This window comes from Anguilla rostrata, chromosome 9, assembly GCF_018555375.3.
Source record: "Anguilla rostrata isolate EN2019 chromosome 9, ASM1855537v3, whole genome shotgun sequence".
In the NCBI taxonomy this organism is placed as follows: domain Eukaryota; kingdom Metazoa; phylum Chordata; class Actinopteri; order Anguilliformes; family Anguillidae; genus Anguilla; species Anguilla rostrata.
The window spans coordinates 29,274,972-29,298,817 of NC_057941.1; the positions used below are offsets into that span (position 1 = coordinate 29,274,972).

The 23,846-nt window shown below is 38.7% G+C and overlaps 1 protein-coding gene and 1 long non-coding RNA gene across 2 annotated transcripts; one reads left to right on the plus strand and one right to left on the minus strand.

Annotated features, from left to right (window-relative positions):
• Positions 1–1,085: 1,085 nt before the first annotated feature.
• LOC135263531 (uncharacterized) lies at positions 1,086–5,317 on the minus strand. Its single transcript, XR_010332484.1, has 2 exons — positions 5,219–5,317; positions 1,086–1,887 (listed from the first exon to the last, which is right to left on the minus strand). It is a non-coding gene; the product is annotated as an uncharacterized LOC135263531 (long non-coding RNA).
• A 4,253-nt stretch (positions 5,318–9,570) lies between these two features.
• Positions 9,571–18,976, plus strand: LOC135263532 (cationic amino acid transporter 2-like). The gene is made up of 12 exons (XM_064351674.1): positions 9,571–9,737; positions 12,407–12,783; positions 12,915–13,070; positions 13,189–13,354; positions 13,530–13,672; positions 15,692–15,914; positions 16,016–16,152; positions 17,136–17,238; positions 17,393–17,529; positions 17,660–17,826; positions 17,962–18,070; positions 18,156–18,976. The coding sequence occupies exons 2-12, from the start codon at positions 12,414–12,416 to the stop codon at positions 18,293–18,295; spliced, it is 1,851 nt and encodes a 616-aa protein (XP_064207744.1). The 5' UTR covers positions 9,571–9,737; positions 12,407–12,413; the 3' UTR covers positions 18,296–18,976.
• Positions 18,977–23,846: the final 4,870 nt, after the last annotated feature.

Here is a 23,846-nt window from a genome sequence, read left to right on the forward strand (position 1 = left end):
TAGTTTTGTAGAAAAAGGCATTTAATACTCCTCAGGTAGCATCTATTCTTCTCAATGCGCCTTGGATACCCTGCTAAGTGAGGAGCGTGATCACTGTGTAATGCAGGTAAGTGTAAATATGTCTGATTTCCATTAGAACCAAAAAGGTGAAAAGGTGGGCACCACTATTTGCTACATCAGTTCATAAGAATGCTAGGTGACAAGAAAAGGTCATTCAGCCTAAATGAGCTGTCGTTTAGACTATCGTGTGTTGAGTAACTGTCAACCCTGGTCTTCATCAACTCGCCGGGCTCTTTCTTTTTACTATAAACCATGGTAAGTTACTCTGTTCATGCATTTGTTCATTATTTGTGAAAATACTTCCTAGAACTAGTGTGAGATTTACCTTGAACGGAATTACACCTAGCTCCCCCTGTTCTGTTAATAGAACCCACCTTGATGTCAACTTTAATCATTATTATTTTAATTTAAATGAAAAAACCTTATAAGTGACACGCAGACCTAGTCTACCCACTTTGTAAATATTCAACAGCATTACAGTATAAATTATAGCATTGTGTGTTACCTTGTAGTGTGATATTAGGAACTGGACAAAGTACTTTAAATGTGGTGTGATGAATGTATAGTGTAACATTTAAGTGGCTATCCTTAATTTTTCAGTTTTGGTGAATTTGGCAGCATCTCGTCACAAAATTTCATTTTTGAACTCCAAATGCCAGAGATCTATTTGAAATGAAGCTATTAACTAAGAGCACATCAAGTGCTTATTTTTCTTCTGTGATAAACTGGTGGTATAGCATTTTAGACTAAGAAGATTGTCTAGAGGCAACCAACAATGTTGGCTGACACGGTAATATTGAGCAATGTATCAAACATAATTTAAAAAAAAAAATGGTTTTCAGATTTTAGATGCTTGCTCTGTTGCATTCAGCATGCAAGTGTCTGAGCATGTGTCATCATATTTGAATACTTGGCAGGATTGTCACACCTGACACCACCAGTGGAAAATAGCATATAGAGGATAAATTTCAGAAGGCAAGCACATTGAATCAACATGGGTACAAGTATGCCTGCATGAAAAGGTATCGCATATAGCATTTTTTTAATATGAAAAAATTAAGGATTGCAATTTTAATATAATTCCTATGATTTATACTCAAATGATCTTGCAGTTTGTTTCAGCATTTTTTCCCTTTTTTGCAGCTTCATCACAATGTCTATACCCAGGCAGATGCATGTCTACTATTACATCCAGAGGTGGGATCACATATCTAAAAGTGGTGTGGCCGAAACTTCACATCTGACTTCACCCCATAAACACAAACTTATTTTCTTTTTATCTTGATGTATGACCAACCAGACAGCTGTGGATCACAATGAATACCCATTTCTTTACTGTACATCACATACACTACTAATTCTAGACCTTGCCGACATTTTTAAATCTAATACATACACAGGTTATTGTTCTAAAAGCTCCATCTTTTACAATGACACAGAGGGTCACAGATCTAGGAATGTTGCTCACATAATATATTCATAACATTCATAAGAACATTAGTTACATTAAGTGTAAATCTTGAGGATGCATCACTTGCTCCTGATCCTCATTGTAATCAACCTATCCCCAGAAGAGCTGAAGGACAGCTATGAGCTTTACACAGAGGGTACAAGCAAAGACTTCCAGAAGTTCTTCTGCAGTCTATGACTGAGTCTTTGTAGCCATGCCATTGGAAGTGCCAGCTCATCCAGTCTCCGCTACCTACAGCCCATTCTTCAGATCCTTCTGCTTCACAGATGTTGTTACAGCCGAGGACCAAGACGTTCAACCAGCAGGAAAATCTCCCTTCATCCCACTTGGGGCAGGAATGAGTCATTATAGATTGTCTGCAGGGTAGTAGAATAGGATATTAATTCAGTTGAAAGAATAGCAAGTTTAAAGTGTGGGAAAGAGTGTCTGTTGAGGAAGGACAAGGAATTGTTGAGTTGCAACAGGACAAAAAATAAAAGTTTCTACAGTCTGATTATGAATGAAATACATAAACAAATAAGTTGTGTTGTATTGTACAAAAAACACAGCTCTAACCATACTGTTGGATATGAAGTATAAAGCATGAGAATTTCAATACTTCTAGCAGGGGTCTTATAAAAATTAAAAATCCAGAATCTGAGATTTAACATTTCCCCTTAATTTTAACTAATTTATGAGCAAGATTTATTCTTTTTTCATCACAAGCAGACATGTGCATGCTAGTGTCTAATTTTTTTGCTTAAAGTGTGCTTCAATGGTTTTAATTCTGTTCTATGGCATTAAGGAAAACTGGTATATATATATATATATATATATATAATAAAGAATACTAGTTTTCTTTTAGCTAGCAGGTGACATTTACCTTCAACCCACCATACATTAAATATTTTGGATTGTTTCCCATTTGCATTATCCCCAAGTAGTCAATCGGCAGAACCATGCCACAGACCAAAGATGGTTGTGATGAAGTCCTCCAAGGAATGTGAAAATGAAGACACCAGCCAAGTACTTTCTTGACATCATTCTCATCCACCCACCCCCCACCCCACCCCCCACCCCACCCCCCACCCCCCCTTTACCAACCTTCCCCAGAAACTTGAAATTGCTGAGTTCGACTGTGTCAAAACATTTTCTTCCCCCAATAAATCAGTTAACCTTGTCCATATCTCTCTCTGATCTCAGTCCTATGCAAACAGGATACACTCTGCACCCATTTACAGATCCATGCCAGGTAAGGTACTGAAAATAAATCAGAGGCCACATGGCCACTTAGCCATTGTTAAGGTAAAGTTAGCGGTGGGAGAAACTGTGCAACTGAAATTGTTTAACGTAGCTGTAGGATATGTAGTGTTCAGATTTTGGCCTTAGAGAGGGAATCAGTGAATAAGAATGTGGCCTGGCCTCCCTGTCACAAGCATCAAAGCAAATGTGATCGGGGCAATATAAAATCCACTGATACCCTAATCTAGGCAGACAATCTATGGGCCTCACCCCCTCCGAAGAGACAAACCAGATGACACAGGACACCATATCGGGGGTCGGAGACCCTACATGCCTAACATTTCCCTATCCCATGTCCTCTTTAAGTTTGAATGCAATCTTTAGGTAGGCCAGTCCTTGTCATAAATTAGTCTGACCCCCCTTCCCTTCTATCCTACACCTTAACTCAGCATCACCCAATCAGGGCAAAACATCCTCAAGCCATGCTGGGTAAGGTATTCAAGATTGCGTTTGGTTTCAGAGCCTGGAAGAATAAGAGTTCCTCTTTTTATTTTGGTGGTGGTTCCTAGGTTGTGTGTTTTTAGCTGGTTTCCTTGTGGCGCTTATACTGGAAGTGGGTGATACTTTGGCAAGGTCTGGCCGATCGGTCTCTCTCTCTCTCTCGCTCACTCTCTCACTCTCCTGGTATTTCTAGATTAGTTGTTTAATGTTTTGCTGTATGTCTTCTGTTGTGTAATTTAGAAGTAGTGTGCCTGCATTCAATAAAGAATGTATGTTCATTAATATAATTGACTGCTTCTTATTGAATTCAATTATTTAATCTGAAAACCTGATATACAGCTTGTTTTGACTTGTTGGTTCCACCAGTTTTCTGTAGACTGACCTATCAAAGAATTTGGCGATTAAATTGATGATTCTAATTTTAAACGTAATTATTAATTTAAATCTAATAAAATATATTTTACATGTAGGTTAAGTGAGGGGTTCTCGCATGCAATATCACTTGGTTCAGTATTCAGAGTGCTGAACATTTTATCAAGGACATTGACTGTTGGAACCGCTGGATTCAGAAAAGAAACATATTCTTAATTAATCCTTGCTTGTCCGACATAGCTTTATCTGTAAGAATACAATTCAATGTTTCTTTACTAATATCGGTGTCAGGGGTACTTAACTCTGATTGGGATGAGTGAATTTAATTATTTTCACTGGTGTCAATGTCCATTTCATCACTTAGCTGCAAAGTAGCTTCTTTTCTGTAATATGCTTCTTCATTTGGCACTATAAATTGATTTTTGTTTGAGTTTGTTAGTCCACTGAGTGTTCATTATTATTCTCTTGGACATTTACAGTAATTACTTGTTTGGGCTGTATGTTTAAATAGTCCTCTGTGCATGGTGTTTTGGTTTGTGTTTCCACGTTAATTAGGTCTGTTACAAATTTGTTTAAATGAACGGATTTTCACTACAGTTTCAATTCTTTTGGTCTCGGCTCTGCCCAGATTGTACGTAAATGGACAATACCTTTTTTCAAAATTTTAGGTTTGCTGTGAGGCCACTGATCACACTGATCCCCAAAACTGTCAGGATTGCATGTCTGGATTTGTAAATTACATGCCTAATTGTGTTAGCAATTGAATTATAATCCAATTGATTGTCTCTCTGGCTTTTATATTTTTGAGGTACATATTCTGGATACACAGGACAACCCCCCTTTAATTTGTTGGGCTTTCTTGTTACCGAAATGGATCCAAAATGATTAAGCTATGTGTTGTTGGAAGCCATGGTGGAAGACACGGAAACGGATGACCAGTCGGCTGAAGGTAAATCACATACGGCCCAGATGATGCATATTAAATGCTATAATGCTAACTGATGTCATACTATTGTTACCCTAGCCAAAAGCTAACGTTAGCTACATGCTAACGCCAACCGCTAATGGTGTAGAATCGTGGTGTTTGTACGGCAAGGGTTGGCTAAATCAATTGTACAAAATGACATCGTCCTAATGTCGTTGCAGTGATACAAAGCCTAATGTTGATTTTTTTTTCAACGTGTTTTTCAGATGAAATGGGCGGGCACACTGAACTGCAGGCTGCAGAGAGTAGTGTGTTTACCCCTGCGACCACCAGCAGCCCTCGTCCCATGTCTCCTGCTGAAGCGAACAAACGCCGAGGTATGGAGCATTTTGCCTGCAAGCTAAAGTCTTAATATTTATCAGTTTTTATTGGATTTTATTATATTTTTTTTATTTTTTTTTCTTTGATCTTATCACCTTGTTTCATCTTTGTTTTGAAAAGTGCTAAAAATAAAGATTATGCTGCACGCTACAAAAAAATTCACAATATGCCATTGCTGGCTACGAACATATGTTCTTCTACTTCAAACTGTGCTTGTGTATTTATTTATTGTGGTGTGTTTCTGTGTTATATTAATTTAGGAAAGAGGAAAAGGGATGCAGACTTACTTGACGCGCTGAGGGACATGGACAACGCTAACCGGGCCGTCCTGCAGCGAGGACAGGAGCAGCGGGACCAGTATACGCAGCTGCTATTTGAGCACCAGGCCAAGGAAAGAGAGCTGAGGAGGCAAGAGCTGGCGTTCCTCCAGTCTGAGGCGGAAGAAACCAGACTGCTCTGGAGAGATTTTCAGGACGGGTTTCTGTCTGTTCTTGGCCAGCTTGCCCAGTCGCTGAGCCAAAGAAACAGCTACACTGCTACACAAAGACTGCCCCCCCCCCCCCTAGTTTTTGTTATACCTGTGTATTTTGCATGTTCTTGCCTTGCACATTTGTATTTTGCACACATATTTTTGCAGATAAATAAATAGTTGCGGAACCAATTGTGTGTATAGTGGCTGTTCTTGTAAATCTGAAAACAATTAGAAGAAATCCTGCACACTGTTTTGCTTACTGCTGAAATATTTATTGAAAATGCTTTCGTAAAATAAGTAACGCATCTTCAGCTCTGTAAGCGGTAATCTGACACTTTAGTACAATGTGTTCAGAAACTTCATTAGACCTGTACGTGCGTCTAGCCCCTCGGCCTATACAGTGGATGGCAGAGCCCCGTCAGGCTGGTTTAATGCAGTGGCACCCCATTCTTCTCTGTACTCATCACCATTCATTTCACAGAGGTTATGCAGAACACAACATGCTATCACCATGGATTTGACCTTGTGTATGTTGCAGTCATTTTGTTTTAGCAAGCACCTCCATCTGCACTTCAGTCTGCCGAAAGCGGTTCTCAACCACCACCCTGGCTCTGCTTGTTTTGTGGTTGTATACAAGTTGCTGGGGTGTCAGTCGTCCATTGTCTGTGAAAGGTTTCATCAGCCAGCTTTTCAAAGGATAGGCTGCGTCACCAAGGACATAGTACCCCACATCATGTCCACCAATGTTCTTTGTTTCATCAGGGAGTAGCAAACCCATATCCACTAGACCCCACAACCCTGACAAGTGCAGCACTCTGGCATCATGCAGGCTCCCTGCCGCTCCGATAAAAACATTCCAAGAGACCCCTTCCATCCACAACAGCCTGCAGGATGATCGAATTCCAGCCCTTGCGGTTGAAATACTCTGTGTGGTATTCCTCTGGTCCAAGAATGGGGATGTGTGATCCATCAATTGCACCGACACACTGTGGCAACCCCCATCTGCGCTCAAAATATGTTGCCATTTCCTTTAACTTTTCACTGTTTGGGCACTGAATAACTTCTGCCATGAGTACCTTCTCAACAGAGGAGCAGAAATCGTGTACACAGTGACACACCGTAGTAATGCCGACTCCAAATAAATGAGAGATGCTCCTGTACTCTGAGTTGCTCGCAAGTTTCCACAGTGCAATGGCAATTCTTTTTTGAATGGGTACACAATAGCGGTAGTCTGTGTCACATCTCCCCAGTTCTGGTTGCAATCGACGGCAGAGGTACAGAAATGTGTCCTTAGACATCCGGAAATTCTTTATCCACTGGGCTTCGGTGAAAGTTGGAACCACGGTTTCCCACCACTCCGTTGCTCTATTGTGTACCCAAATGGATGGCAAAACATGACGCATTCTGTAGTACTCGCATATCTGAAACACACACAAAGGTGCCAAAAATAAGTCGATGTAGTCTACAATAACATTATTCACAATTGTGATTTACTTGATATATTCACTTCTTACCATTCTTGTTCTTTGTGCGCAGCGGCGCAAGTCTGTCTCAGTCATCTCACAATCAATCTCCGCAATAGCTCGTAAAATCCGTTTACTTGCTTTAAGGCTAGCATTTCCGGCGTTTTGAATCCGCTTTGCTACTACTGCTCGACTTTTTTCCAGCATTGACTAATGACCTCATTTGCAAAGCAGTAAATCACGATCAACAGCAGCACAACTTGAATCTCCTCCAAGCTTACTGTTGTTGCAGTGTCGCACAAATAATGGTGCCTGTCCGTCGCTTTATATAGCATCGTTGTTGGATAGTCGCGCGCATACGTAATACGTCAGCGGACTAATTTGCCTAATCTTCACAGGTCTTTAGACCACGGTGGAAACGCAGGCAACAATGGGCTGAAGGAACCTTTTAGTTCCTTGAAAAGTAGTTCCTGGGACTAAAAGTTTGGGGTACTTTGGGTGGAAACATGACTATTGAATGTACATGTAGTTAGATACTCTATTCCAAAGAAAACATACTGTAAATCAAACTCAGTGTTAAGAAGGAATAAAGTATACCCTGATGATCTCTTCATAGAGGCGAGCTGCTGCTGTCTTTTTCCCCTCAGGGACTGGCCTCCTCTCCTGCCGAGGACACACAAACACCAGCAGCTGGGAATCTGATTCCACAGAAATGACTGCATAATGTTAAAGATATGGGCCTATAGAGTAAATGTATACCCCCTTTTGTTTGGTAACAATTTTTAGCAGTACTCATGTATGCAAACAAGTCAGTAGTGAACTGACAGTGCATGGCAATGCATGCCCAGGCTACACTAAAACACCAGCAACAGTTGCTGGGAACGTGATTTCACAGAATTGACTGTATAATCTTCTAAATATGAGTATATTATGTACAATTATATCCAACTGTATTAGTTACAAGAAGAACACCCCAGTCAATACGTGAACCCACACTCACACAAACGTGCACTTTACAGGTTTTTAAAGATAATAGTTAGATAAATGTGTTTTCCTCCCTACCAATAATTTTAAATCCTTACACCCGCACAGTAAAATCTCCAGTGTTAAACTCTTAACAGAGTACTGGGTGTCCAATAGGGAGCACATGTACACTAAGTGTTCATTTAACACTGAACATTTTAATGTGTAATAGTTCAAACACATGCCTTGATTTCCTAGGATTTCTTTTTGACATTCAAATAAGCTTCTTCTAAATTTTTTTTACTGTGTGCCATGCATTAAATAATGACGACATCACAGGGTGAACTGGAAACTGGAGTGAAAAGTGCCAGTTTTTTGCTAATCCCATTTAGTGGGCGGGATAAACAGGCAGCCCTCATATATATTGTTGTAAACGGATTATTTTGCATTAGAGTAAATAGTGGTCAGTCTATTTACAGCATCTACTGCTAGGACAGCTGCTTGGGAAAGTGGGACATGATCAAGGTAACATACTTTAATTCACTTACAGACATGAAAAGAAATAAATGCTATCAAAATATGCAGCAGTCTCTTAACTAAATTATGAGGTCTTTATTGTGGCAATAGCTACAGTCCAAAATATGAATGAGTAAATTTTGTAAAGTTAATAACATACCAGTATGCAATGCAAATAACTTTGAGAATGATCTTCAGTTGTAATTATAATCAAGTTAATTGTTAGGACAGGGAAGAGAAGCATTCCTATAAAATGTTTTTGTTTTTATCATGCAGATGAATTCCATGGTTTAATAGCACATGTCCTAACAAAAACTGGGCAAATATTCTGTGTCCGCAGCATATTTTGTCAAGATTTATTTCTCTATAAGACAACTTTTCTTGGGGAGAAAAACAATAATTTTGCAAAGTGATTCCACTGTAATTTATAATGAAATGTATGTGTTTCCCCCTCCATGTGCTCATTACACAGTATCAAACAGCAGGTCTGCAGTAATATACTTTAATAACATAAAATCAGTGTTGACCTGCTCAGCATGACTGCCACCTTTAGCACTAGAGATACTTTACTTAACATAAAAATATTTAAATATTTATTGTTGCCAACATGAGCACTCATTAAGGCACAAGAATTTCAGCTCAGTCAGATGAGGTACATGCCAGCCAGGATTAAGACAGAATGAAAATTCCTTTATGGGGCCAATGGTCCGCCACCTCACAAAGACCAAGTGTGTGCTGGCTGGTCACTGCCGCCGAGTAGCTGGAGCAGCTTTGTCACTACACTTTGATGTTTGTGCTCCCGTTAACCCATGAGGCAGCCCTTGTCCACTTAACGTGAACGATAACTATGTTTATGGCTGCCAATCTTCAAAATGCGAAAAAGTTTGTGACATCATTTAAACCTATCCTTATTGTATGATGAGTGTGCGATTTAATATGTAGAACACCATTAACTTCAGGAATTTATTTTATCATAAATCACTGAATGTGCTTGCCACCAAAAACTGTGCTACAAATAGGGTGGAGAATATTTCTGTGGAAAACTGTGGAAAGCTTGAATCCTACAAATGCATCACATATTCATAATTTTGGATATTGAATCTGACCTAAAATTGGTGTGATTCACCTAAGGACTCAATACCTGCAACTGTGGAAACATTACAGGCCAGTTCTTCGAAGTTCTGCTGAAAAACACTTGGACTCTTTTTTGAGAAATGACACACCCATGCTAAATGTAACATATTCTATCAAAAACGCTGTGTGTATTCCAGAAATGTTCACATTAACAGGAGGGCCACCATGATACGGAAAGAACTCAGGTGTCCCGAACAGACAACACGGTGAAACTGAAGCATTCGCATAGCAGCACACGGGTACAACTATATACATTAGGTAAGAGACATGCTTTTATCAATCTACATGGATGGAACTATAAAGTGAAAGTCATGTTTTCTGTAAGAGTACAGATCTGCTGTAATTTGACATTTCTATTGCTGCTGTTTGAAAATATTGCAAATTATTTTCTTAAAACAATTTAAAGTAATAATTATAGATCATATTTAAATTAGCATTATGAACAGTGGTGTACAAAGATAATAGGATAGATAGAATTCCCCTCAACTGGGGTCAACTAATCAAGAAACTAATCTCAGAAATATTTTAAGTGAACTTGAGACTTTCTGTGGGTACAATTTCAGTGGCATGGGTTTTGTCAGGAAGCTACAAACTAGCAATATATCCACCCATTCTTTCATGGTCTTTGAACTTTGAAGTACAGAAGACAAATGACTCATAAAATACTGTTACAATAAAATAGCTGCAACATTTATCAGTTTGATTGAGAAACCCAATTTGAGTTAATCCATGTTTTTTACTAGCTGTTTTAATTGTAATATTTAAATAAATATTGACAAAATAGCTTTAAATGATATTCTTGCCATTAATTTGCTAATGGCCCATCAATTTCCAGACCGATGACACAGAGAAACCAGATCAACATATAAAATTGTTGAAACCAATTTCACCAAACCATAAGTACCTTTGATACTGTGATGCTGGATGTCATGTCCCTCTACATCTCCATAAACTTTGAAAAAACCTAATGTATTCTAAATGGTACACTGCTCTAAAAGACTCGGTTTGATTGTTCTCTATTGATAAGGCTGCCTCTTAAGTGAATGTTGTTTCTCAGATGTTCTGTGTACCATAATTTCTTGCATGGACAATGTATTATCGTGTTTACCAAATGCTTGTTAAAAATGCACCTAATCATGCATGATCCACTTTTTCTAGATGAATGTTTGCACTTAAAAATGCCTGTTAAATTGTTAAAACGTACTACAGTACCTCTCAGTGCTCCCTCCCCTTATGCTTTTTGATAACAGTTCTGACAGACCACATTCTTTGATGCAAGCTTATCATGATTCTTCAATGAATATATAAAAATGGATACAAGGAGTCAAATTCAATGGAATGATTTCCTGAAGTCAACAGTAGGGTCTACAATATGCTTACTAGGAGCAGGGGTGTGCTATTCCATACTGCTAAATAAGAATTCAGCACAATCTTTGTTGGCCATTTTCACACAGTGTAGGGATGTCCACCATTGCTTCAAAGACCTTGATTTTGTGGGTAAGCACTTTGTCAAAGGGAACCGTTGTCTCTTCTCTGGGATTGATGCTAGAAGTTGCTCAGTTCAACCGACACATCTTGCATTAGCCCTTGATTTGAAATGAAAGCAGGTAATGTGATCACAGCATCAATGCCCGTGTATTTATTGTATTATATTTTTGATGTATATTGAGATCTTCCCAGTTTTCATATTCCATTCACTACACAAAGCCCTGCAGAAGGACAACACATGCCCAATGGCTAGCAAGCATTGTGCTGTCCCATGCACATTGAGAAAGCCCCTTCAGTATTTTGACATGTTTAGAAGTAGTTTAGAAAAAAGAAGCAGATGTTAACGTCTCTGCAAATTCAATGTAATGAGTAGGCAAATGGTATGCAAAGACTTCAGAGCTGAGATGCTGCCCCACCATTTTCCTAACATTACCAATGCTCCATTACAAGCAAATTAAATTGAACACTGGCTTAAAAGATGCGGTCAAGTTCATGCTTGTTTACACACTGTAGCAGTGCCTTTGCAATGTCATTGGCGGTGGTTCCATTCCAGCTTTCCCCTGATTGGGGTCAGCTGAGAAGCCATTCTTCTGCCGCACTCAGTAAAACACCCCACTCCGACAGCTTCAGTCCTTGACTTTTAAATGCACTCGCTGACTTCATGCTCTCACAAGCCTTTTATTTTTGACTGAAAGCATTTCTTTCCACGTTTTGTTTTTGACCATGCACACTAGTGTGGGTTTGGAAAGATGCTCGGAAGGATGCTTATGTTGAAAATAATATTCTTCCAACAGGGACATACAGTGATCTTTGATGGTCAGAGGTTGTTTTTTTATCTGCTGGTCCTGGGGATTTTGTTAATGTCAATAGACTCCATCGAATACCAAGACATTTTCACAGATAACGTGGTTCCCTCTGCCAGGAATATAAAACCTGGGCACAAATGTATTTCAGTACTTTTTCATTTAGACAGTTTAGACAGCAAACTGGCCACATACTGTTTTTCAATGGCTCTCAGCCTCCAGACTTTAGCAAGATTGAAAATGTAACTTGACAAAAGCAGTTCACAATTGCAGACTGAGGGCTGCCTTTTGAAAGATTGTTTGTGGAGCAATAGTCCAACATCACCTCCCAACGTTCATCATCTCATAAAACACTACGTAAGATGACTCAAGTACATAAACAAGGGAGTGAATATTTATGAAGGGTTCAAATTGTATGGGTCACCAATAGGGTGCTTGGGCAAATTTAAGCTTCCTGGGGTCTAGTTTAATATGAGGTGACATGGAAGGCCCACAAGTGCTTTTTAATATGGCCAATTTTAATAAAAATTCCAACTGGTGAATCGAATGGGAGACAAAATGTTAAATTCAGAGTTTTGCACAACCCTGCTGTCAGTAGAGGTGACTGAACTAACTGACATGTGTCATTTCAATTAGTTACAGTATGTCCGGTGCCAGAATTTCATCATTTCTAAGGAGCCTGTTGCGCCGAAAGCCCCTGGAACCAGAAGGAGAGGTGTCAAACTTCTGTCGCTGCCTATCCACCCTGGACCTGGTAGCGTTGGGGGTTGGCAGCACCCTGGGCGCTGGCGTGTACGTGCTGTCTGGAGAGGTTGCCAGGATCGTGTCTGGCCCCAGCATAATTGTCTCTTTCTTCATTGCTGCACTGGCCTCCATCTTTGCTGGACTTTGCTATGCAGAGTTCGGGGCCAGGGTCCCAAAGACGGGCTCTGCTTACCTGTACAGCTATGTGACCGTGGGGGAGGTGTGGGCTTTCATCACCGGATGGAATTTACTGCTCTCTTATATCATAGGCAAGAACTAATGTAACTAAACTAAATACTGTGGTCCCGCCCCATTTTTACCCCAGTGAAATATATAATATTTCCAATCATTTACTATCAAGCCAGTTATTTACATGAACATATTTTTTTTCTTCATTTAGGTACCTCAAGTGTAGCCAGGGCATGGAGTGGCACATTTGATGACCTTATTGGAAATGTTATAGCTAACGCTTTGGGAAAATATGCACCTATGGGTCTGCCAGGCCTGGCTGCCTTCCCAGATTTCTTTGCAGCCGGTCTTATCCTGTTACTTGCTGGCAAGTTACTTTTAAATTTATTGCTCTGTTTTTTCGGGCAGAATATATGGCTACCAATGATTAATTTTATTGACTACTCGCATTATATATAGTCATCTCTTATGTTATTCCTTCAAAGGTGTCCTTGCATTTGGTGTCAAAGAGTCTTCGACAATCAATAAGATATTCACTGGCATTAACATAGCAGTTCTGCTGTTTATCATCATTTCTGGCTTCATCAAAGGAGACATTAACAACTGGTATATCAGTATGGAAACTATCCTGAATACTACATCACACATGCAGTATGTACTACATTTAATATCCTTTCTGAAGTGTGAATCTGTTAATTGAATGAATAATTACATGTGGTTAGGTGAAAAATGTATGTGCTTCATGGGAAAATAAATAAAAATATTTTCCAGTGAATTTACCCTGTAGATTTACAGGTTTTTTATTGTATTTATTTATTTTTATAAGGGTCAGCAATCTGTCCTCTACTGTGAATGCGACGAGTGGTTTTGGAGTTGGTGGATTCTTCCCGTTTGGATTCCAAGGAACCTTGGCGGGAGCTGCAACCTGCTTCTATGCTTTTGTTGGATTTGACTGCATTGCCACCACAGGTACTGTAAACATTCAACAGGAATGTATTAACAGTAGTACAATTATGTTTCCTCTAAAAAAATATGACAAAACATTCAAAGTAGACCAAACAGAGCCAAGAAGAACTTACCAATCAATTAAATTCACTTTTAGATTGATGGGGATATTTTGTGCATTATACTATATTGGGGCCCTTAGAAAACGATGACCAGCTTGTGTATTTAGTCCATACATTGAAACATGATAAAATAAATAATTTCAGAATGAAGTGAAATTCAATAAAAATCCCATTGGTCTCAAAGTTTGTAGTGGTACATGAGCAGGAAAACATGAAAAGAATAAGTGCTTGGATTGCAGGAATTGCTGCTTACAGCTATATTTTAAGTGACAGTTGGTTGGCTGAAAATGCACAAAGCAGATAGGCCATTGTGAATGCTATGTTTGATAAGAGATGGAGAGAATATTTTTCATTCATTGGTACTTCTAGCCAATGCAGAGCTACATTCCTGAACAAAGAATTCACTCGATTAAATTCTTGGCTGTTCTAGACACTGTCCGAATACTTTTAGTGTTCATCTTCAATTGAAAACTATCCCTCCTCGTTATGTCACTTCTATCCTAAAAAAAAAAAAAAAAAATCTGCTTGCTGCTTGCTCATCTTTACCCTCTTGTTTTTTTCCTCTAAAGACTGGTGGCTGCACAACTTTGCTTTCAGGGAAAGACCATTGGAGAACTCAATGTTATAACATGATGCCTTTGACTTGCACATGCAATTTTTCACAGCAAGAAGAGACTCAAGAGTTGGCACAGAGAGCTTAGGCGAAAAGTATGTTTGATTTCTCTCGCTGCAGAAAAGTGCCCTTCTGCTTCTGCGTGCTGTGTGAGATGATGATTGAGATGATTACTTTGACAGAAGCTTGTATCTATATAGACCTAGGTTCCGGAAACATTCAACCGTGAGAGTAGGTGCCAACTTGTAACTGCCCTTTCACGTTACAGCGCAGCATCAGGTAGACTGTTGACCAAGTACCTTTTGAACTCCATCTCAAGCTGGGGCAGTGGCTCCTTCCTGTTGAACATTTTGTGAAAGTAAAGAAGTGTCAAAATGTGCTTCAGTTTTCTTTCTTTAAAAAAAATGCTCCCCCCTCACTTTTCACCAAATTTGGAGTGCCCAATTGTACTGACATTGACATGCTGACATGGCTCAACCTGTGCTGTTGACTCAAGAGGGCGCAGAGCAGTTCTGTTGTCTTGCTGTAGTTTTGTTGGGAAAGGCAGGCATTATTCTCTCTGCCATGGAGTTTGTGGTTCAGTGGTTTTTTTATTTTGGTTTCTTTTTTTTACACCTTCCTCTTACTGGCAAAACACTGAAAGCTGAAATTTCAGTCATTTTTAGTACTTTACTCACATCGGTAGACTGTGCAGTTACGACACACCAACATGATTTCTTTTGAGTACTATGTTTATGAACAATTTAACTTAGTGAAATATTTTTTCACCAAGTACAGTAAATACACCTCAGGCTCAGGCACTTGTACAAAGCAAAGTTAGCTTTTTTTCAAATTCATGTCTCAACCCACAAATAACATGCAACAAATGGATATGCAGTTGACAGGGGTTTTATAAAGCATGCTGTGAATTTCTTAATCACATTAGATTAATTATATCTTTAAAAGATATCTTTAAGAAATGCTAGCAAACCATAGGGTTCCATCACCTGGACCATAAAGAAATATAGCTGCCAGCAGCAATTCCCAGGGTCCAAGTCCCTTTTCTTCTTTCAGTGCATTTCTACAGATGGTATAGATCACAACAAACTCCAAGACCTATGTATTCAAGCAGTGATTTTTAGTTGCCAACTTTTGCCATAGCAATTTTCTGTTTATGGAAACATACACTAACATACACTAAAACTGAATACTATCTAAAAAGTCCATAAAGTGAACTATCTTTTTAATGTATGAAGCGTTCATACTGTATATTCCCTGGCTACAGAATGCTCGCCTGTCTGTTGATTGTTCCTGTCATTTGTCCCCCAGGGGAAGAAGTGAAGGACCCTCAGAAGTCCATTCCACTGGGCATTGTCTCTTCTCTGCTCATCTGCTTCCTTGCCTACTTTGGAGTTTCTGCTGCCCTGACACTCTTAATGCCCTACTACTTATTGAGCATTCATAGCCCCCTGCCAGTGGCCTTTACTTATATTGGTTGGACTGCAGCCAAGTATGTGGTTGCCGTGGGTTCCTTGTGTGCACTCTCTACAAGGTAAAGCAGGAATAATGAAATACAAATTTAATCAATTGATAATGGCAAGAAGTATTATGTAATTAATGGTGATTCACTCATTTATGTCTGTTCTTTCAAAGCCTCCTGGGCTCCATGTTTCCAATGCCCAGAGTCCTCTTTGCCATGGCTAGAGATGGACTCCTTTTCAAATCCTTGAGTAACATCAGTTCTCGGCAGAGTCCAGTTGTAGCTACACTGTCATCTGGCATTGTGGCAGGTAAGCCAGCAGCTAACCTTCATTGGTGTCATCATTGAAATGTAGACAGATGCAAAAAACACCAAAATATGTAACAGCAAGCAGTGATTAACAGGGTCCATGTATTCATAATGGTGTACTGCTATGAGCTAAACCATATTGCTAGGTGTTGTTAATTCAAAGTTAATAACTTAATTTGCTGGAAACAAAATATCTTCAAGGCATTTTGCATCTCTTAGTACCCTGTATTATTCTTACTAATATTACAAAATGTTAAACACATGGGGGATTTATTGGAATTTAGTAAAATTCTATGGAAGAACGAAACTAATGAATTTCAAAGGGGAATTAAGAGTTCCCGCATTTTGGTATTTCTACACAGAAATAAATTAGTGTTCTTGGCAACTTCACCCATTATTTTTTATTTTTTTTAACATTGTTGTACTTTGTATAAATGCTCATTTTCTACATATTGTTTTACTCAAGTGACTAATTAAAATTAGTGGTACATATCACATACATACCAGATTTCTTGTCAGTCTCAGAGCCTACTTATGGTTCAAGTGTTTCTAGTGTTTTGAAAAATTAAGAATGTCAAAACTCTTAAGTCAAAAGGTGCCAAGGCTGGGCCTTTCATTTGCCATGTTGGTGTGTCTTAGAACTCGCAACAATCCTGCAAAATATTACAAAACAATATGCTTAGATGGGGATTTATGGCATTTTCTTTATCTACATAACAGAAGGGTTCTACAAATCCATTAAAAAAACATTTGATTGAGCAGCACTCATGATGTTTATAATTTGAATAACTGTTTAAATTTCGGTTTTTGTACAATACTGACAGCTTATTTGCAAGTACTACAATTTAAATATGTAATTACTTGCCTTTTCAGAGAATTTCCCTTTTCTCTCCCACATAATGAAGTGACTTACGTGGGAAAATTCATAAAACAGTTGTCACGTTTACAGTCAACAAACAATCATAAATGTTTCTGTCTTAACAGCAATCATGGCTCTGTTGTTTGACCTGAAGGCACTGGTTGATATGATGTCAATCGGAACACTTTTCGCCTACACCCTTGTGGCCGTGTGTATTCTCATACTTCGGTAACCATAACAAATCAATTCATTCAATGTAATAAGAGGTCATTTCTGTACACATCTGCTGTTTAAATAGATACCATTGAAAATAGGGGACATACAATCTGGATTTCTGCCCTGGCTTAACTTGCTTTAACTATGTTTTACTATTGTTATATAGGTACCAAGACGATTGCACTGAAGACTCCAATAATATCCAAAAAACAGAAACAAGCTCAAAGTGGAGGTTTTTAAATCCTCCTTCACACCCAACTTCTGAAACGTCAAAAAATGTATCAACTTGTACAATTGTCATTAGTAAGTCATTTGTATTTCTCCTAATTCTTTCTGGATGTCAGTGTTTGTAACAGTGGGAAAAAAAATGACAAACCTTATCACATCCTGAATTCCACCAAGCAATAATTTACATGTTTATCTTTAATTCCAGTTATACTGATCATCATCTTGAGCCTATTTTTGAGTAAGGCTACAAAACCTCTGCTGTGCCAAGAAGTATGGAGTCTTCTTTGTGTCTCAGTCATCCTTCTTATTCTGGTTCTTAATGTTGTTATTATATGGAGGCAGCCTCAGAGTCCCATCAAAGCTGCTTTTATGGTAAGAACACTCTTCAGTTCTTAAAAATGTACTTTTCAAAGTGGTCATTATAACTAACCAAAGGCATTAAGACTGAGGCGAGGTAATGTTTACTAATTGTGATAATTCAGTATGATTATATATGTCAATACCTAGGTGCCCTTTTTGCCAGTACTCCCCACAGTGAGTGTTTTCATCAACGTCTACCTCATGATCCAACTGGGTACGGACACGTGGATTCGATATGCTGTTTGGATGGCAGTGGGTAAGGAGGAAACCTCAAGCTCAGATTGTGAACAAACCACATCAGTATTAAAATGTTTAGTAGCTTCTTTTTGTTCTCTTCACAGGACTGCTCATCTACTTTGGTTACGGTGTTCACCACAGTGTGCAGAAACAACGGCTTCTCAATGCAAGCAATCAGGTCCATATTCAGACCATTGAGACCAAAGCAGAAGGGGATGGAGTGAAAAGAGAAGACAGATTCTGAGCCTGAGGGAAAAATGTTTGACAGTAGAATGAAACTAACCATTCTGAAAGTCTTTATTTGGAATACATGGTTTTAAAAAAATAATTTCATATGCATTAAATTTTGTACCAAATGCAGTTTATGAAATATAGGTTTTATGTATGATATTATTAAAACAGTATGATCATTAATGTAGAGTTATACATAATATATATATATATATATGTCTGCACAAGTATTTAAAACCTCAGGAGAATAATTTAGAATACACATGTATATTTAAACAATATTTAATCTTGCTCACAAAAGCTATCATCTTGACATCTTGAAGGTTACTTCAGGTATTGTATAAAATTTCTGTTTCACTCAGTAAATATAAATACCAGTAAAAAATAAATGTAAAAAATCGGTACTTTGTTTTTATGTGGTTAATGAATGAGACCTACTTCATGGGCAGCCTAGGTCTCACTCCAAGAACAGAAAGGTTCCACATTCCACAAATGAAACATGTCCACACAAATTAGGAAGAAAAAAAATGTAAAAAAGCTGCCATAATGTTGCAGAATTACCACAGGCTGCATAATCACGGCGTTACCCAGCGGAGACACAAATTCATGCCATTAAGGTTTCATATAAATTTTATCCAAAAATCTTATTAGGGAGATCACAGTCCTAACCAGAATTAAAGGTCTGTGGGGCACTTGCAACAGCAACAGCCTTTTTCCTCATTTGCATTTTTTGATTTCTGTGGGATAGATGCGACCTTTCTGATGATAAATGATAATGATAAATTGGCGTATATATATTAGAACCAGATTTACACCAATTTGGGTCTTTTGATGAAAGGGGGAAAGAAAGACCTTGCACTGGGATACAACTCTTGGTGCTTGTTTGAAGTGTTTAATTGGACAGCAAACTCATCTGCAAGGACTGCAGGTTTTTCTGCAGCTCAGTGCATATAGCAAATATTTTGTGAAGACAATCTCTTAACTACTGAAGTAGGAGTGTTTTAAAAACCACAAAGGTCCTTAATGTCAAGAAACACACCCATGACATCTTGCTCCTTGAATTCAACACGAGTTTGCGATTCTGCCCTATAATTTACAGAAATGTTGCCCATATTCCTCTGGCACTAGCACAAAAACCCACAGAATAGAAACCAATTTGTAATTTAAACTCAAAGCAATACTTTGAGCTCCCCCCCCTAAAAAAACTAAAACCAAAACTATAAAGTCAGGGACCAACAACATATTTTTAACAAACTAAAGAGGCAAAGCAGTCTACTTTCTCCTCTTCCCCCCTTCTTTTAAACCACTCAATTAATCTGAGTATTATTTTCACAGCATTTCAACAACAAGTGATGCACTGGGCTAGTAGGTCTTAAATACCAGGTTGGCCAACCCAGGTGAAACACGTTCTGACTAACGAGATGACTCCAATCAGGGAGTACCACACCCATCATTGCCAGTTTGGGAGGATCCTGCCCAATTTGGCTACTTTTTTATGCTATCGTGCTATCATGGCTTTGATTGGGTTTACCGTTTTCAAAGCTGGCAACACTGATCACACATAACCGAAAAAGACCTCAAAATGGAGAGGAAAAACTGAAACCTATACAAAATATTGATAGATGCACAATAGTCCTCAAAATAAATGTTTTAATGTATTGAAGTCACATTACTTATTTTCATCTGTGAGAGCATTACACTTGGAAAAATCTAAAATGGATTCATGCAAAGATATCTTTTTAAACAAAAGCATGGCCTACTTCTAATTTCTCACTATGACCTGTTCTACTGACAGACGTCGACCTGAAAAGTTAATTCAAAACTAATTCACTTTTGTTAATCCCTTTTTCAATTAAAAAAATTTAAAAACAATCAAACCTCATTTTAATTTTCTTTTAATAAGATTGAAGAGATTCAAGTGATAGTTATCTTTTTAAAAAAAAAATTCAGTTGTGGTGTAGTTAATTGCTTTGGAGTTGTATTTTTAAGTATTTTTCTGCTTCAGAACAAACTCTCAGATGCCCCTATATCCTCCTGAGACTATTATTATGAACATTATTACAATTTTTAACCCACAAATTACACGTGTCTTGGATGACAAAAAAAAAAAACATTTTAATTTAGCAGTGAAAATTTTTTCAAAATATTTTTTATTGAATGTCACTTGTAATGCTGGTTTCAGTTCAGCGTAGTAGAATATACCTGTATGGTTCTTGAGATTAAGTCCAGACACTTGTCCCCTACAGGGGAATTGGTGGGCCTTAGGAGAATGTAAGCCATCGTAACTTTTGTGAGTATCTGGGAAAATAAATAAAAAATACACTTAAACAAAATCTCAGAAAGTGGAAGTTTGAAATCATTTTAAGTATCTTACTGTAAGTGTTTCTTCATAGCTTGTCACACCAGAACCAGGTTTTTTTTTTTTTTTTGCTCTGTGCAGAATACAGGGCAGATTTCTATAGGCCTGACTCCTGTGGCAGCCTCCATAAATCATGATGTGTCCTAAAAACAGACAGACGCTGAACTGTGTAGACAACAGGTTCTATTTTTCGGCTGGCAGATGGCATGTGGCGAGCCGGTAAACTGACAAATTTCATCTTGAATTTTTACGAGGGGTGAGCCGCATAGTTGGACAGTAGTTGTATCTGGGAGAGAAAAAAAACAAACATTATCCATACCAGATAGTGGGAAAATCCAACTATCTAGGACAGATCATTTGTTTTTACGACTACTGTCTGACTAGTACGAACTAATATTCGTAGTTAGAGAACATAACACATATTTTTGTCGAATGTGTACAGTGCAAAAACGAATGCGATCTTAAAGCTGCTAGGCTAGACCGAACCAAGGTCCCTCCCCTCTACCATTGCTCACTTTTCGAACTTGCAACTTGCCAGTTCTCACCAGACGCCTGTGTCTCGTTGTGAGCTTGCAGGAGCATTATCAGTCACTTGCATTCTGATTCTAGGATATTCATTGTCGATTGTATTGCATTGTTTCCTTTTGCATCTTTACTTTGTCTAGTCTGTGCATTTACTTGCCTCTATCGCAGCAAAATTAGGAAGTGGCACTCAGCTATAAATGCAGTCTAACCATGATTCATCCCAATAGCTATACTATAGTAAAAATAAAAAGTAATAATAATAATAATCATTTTAAGCAAATGAATAATATATGATAAGTATGCATTTTTTGCACAAATTGCATCAGGCAGACCGGAAAGTTGCACCAAAATTGCAGTCCACTTCTCGATCTTGACTGACACACCCCCAGCAGCAACTCTCCTCCTACATTGACGTAATGTGAGTCAGGAAACTGCTAAATGGCACAAATGTGTCCAAAATCCATGACGAAAATACCATTTCGCCAGCGTGAAAGCTCGCAACACGCTATGGGTCGGCTGGAAAATAGAGCCTAATATGTCAATATATCAATAAGTACTTAAAGCCGGACTGAAATTTGAAATACTGTATCGTTATTTATATTCTATACCATTGCAAATTGTTTTTAAATGGTTTTAAAATGTTTTTTTTTTAAATGATAAAAATTTATACTTTGGACATATCACAAAAATGTTACTATCATGTTACTATGGAGGTCGGATACTGCATGGGTGGGGTCGAGCAAGCGGCCAAAACCAGACTTCGTTTTTGAAGCTCATTTCCTGGTGTTGTAGTTCCTGGTTGCTCACTAGCGCCACTACGGATGGCTCCAGTATAGGTGTTTTCATATCCGGTTTCCATGTAAGTCTACGGTACAAATGCGATCAAAATACAAAGTCAATAATTTTTTCTCAAAAGAACAAATAGTCATAATAGGTGTATTTTATTGGTCTTATGACTGTCCATGGGTCGATTTCATGATTTATTGCGTCATTTGGGCACAGTGCCAATATTTGTTCTGGACCAATGAGGTACAGCTTGCGTCACTTCCGGATTACTGCGGAGGACTCAGCTACAGTAGGGGCTACAGTCTATGGTCACTGGGGTGGGCGGTGGCGCTTCTTGGCCTTGCCATTGCGGCTCCGGCTACGGTCCGCCTGTGCTAAGTCTGAAAATGCAGGCATCCCATTTCGTGGTGATTTCATTATGGCGTGTGCTATTTACAGCTGCTCTAGACGACCATAAAATAATCCTCCTCTTAAGTTTTTCGGTATCCGAGTCATTTTTACTATTTCCTTTAGCCTACTTAACCAAATAATTACTTGGCAGAAAGCGTAATCAGCTTGCTATATTTGGTAGTCCAGTAGTAGCCTGTGCTAAAACAGTTCGCAACTTCGGCTACCAAGCCATTTGACTAGCTAGCTAACCTTAACCGGCAAACATTCAATCTGTCAAACGTGTTTGGCGGCTTGTCAGTCGTGTACATTCCGTAAATGTCTACCTGGGCCATGCTTCACGCATGTGACAAAGCTACTATAATCCCGATTTGGGATAAACACTTTTTCAGTTTCACGAAGCGAATTAAGAGTTTCAAGGTTCATTTGCTGAATATACAACACACGATGAAATCACACACACAGAATTTAACGAAATTAACCATCTTGGCATTTAGAAAGGAACATGTTTTTAGCATTTAAGAGACCGACAAGCTAGGCATTTAAGACAGTGGTTCTCAGAATCGGTTCTGGGGGCTCCTTGCGTATATTGGCTTTTCTCCATTGGTTTTGATGATTTACAAGAAAAAAAGCCTAATAATAATTAGAAATTCAATGTAGGCTACATTATTTTTGTCTTCATGCACCAGGTGGAAAACTTGCCGTACAAAGTGCGTTGTCATATTTACACGCCTGCAGATCAGTTATTAAAATACTTGGTAGATTTGTTAATCACCGCTGAGTGTTAATTTTTGTTCGGTAGAAAGTGATTTGCGAACGATCGGTCAGCTAGCGTCACCCAGCAAGTGAACACCACAAACGGCGATTGAGTAGCTAGTAGTAGCAGGCTCATTATCTGACTGGCGAAAACCTACGACGATAACTTGCTCGGTTAACAGCAGATCTACCAGACAGTTATACGAAAATTTGCCTAGTCAAATCACCAGTAGCCTACACATCTCCGATTGATTGACCATCAGTGTAGTCAATGTTCTTCCCCTGTGGTTCATATTGCTAACGCGTGAGCTAACCACGGACAGCCTACCTAGCTCACTGGCAAGCTGATATGCTAGCTAAGCATATTCGTTTTGCTGAGAAACATAAATTGAAGATAACTGAACATAGCCTAATTGTATTTTTAATGTCATACATAACATGATTACATGACACAGTACAGTCACGGATGGAAATTAAACCCCATAAACATCTGATAATATATTTTAAAACATAACGGCAGACAGTCAGCTAGCCTCGTTCAGGTTGAGGGGCTTTTCCGCACCGGACTGTCAATCAAATTGTAAAAATCACAAGACCGCTTAACTCTATGGTTTTGGCTCCAAATCGAGAAAATGGCCGCGCCCGCCATTGAGCTTCAAAACGTGTTTTAGAGACCCACGGAGAGTCAATGGGTGACGTCACAGTAGCTGTGTCCATATTTTTTACAGTCTCTGGGTCGAGGGCGCACTCC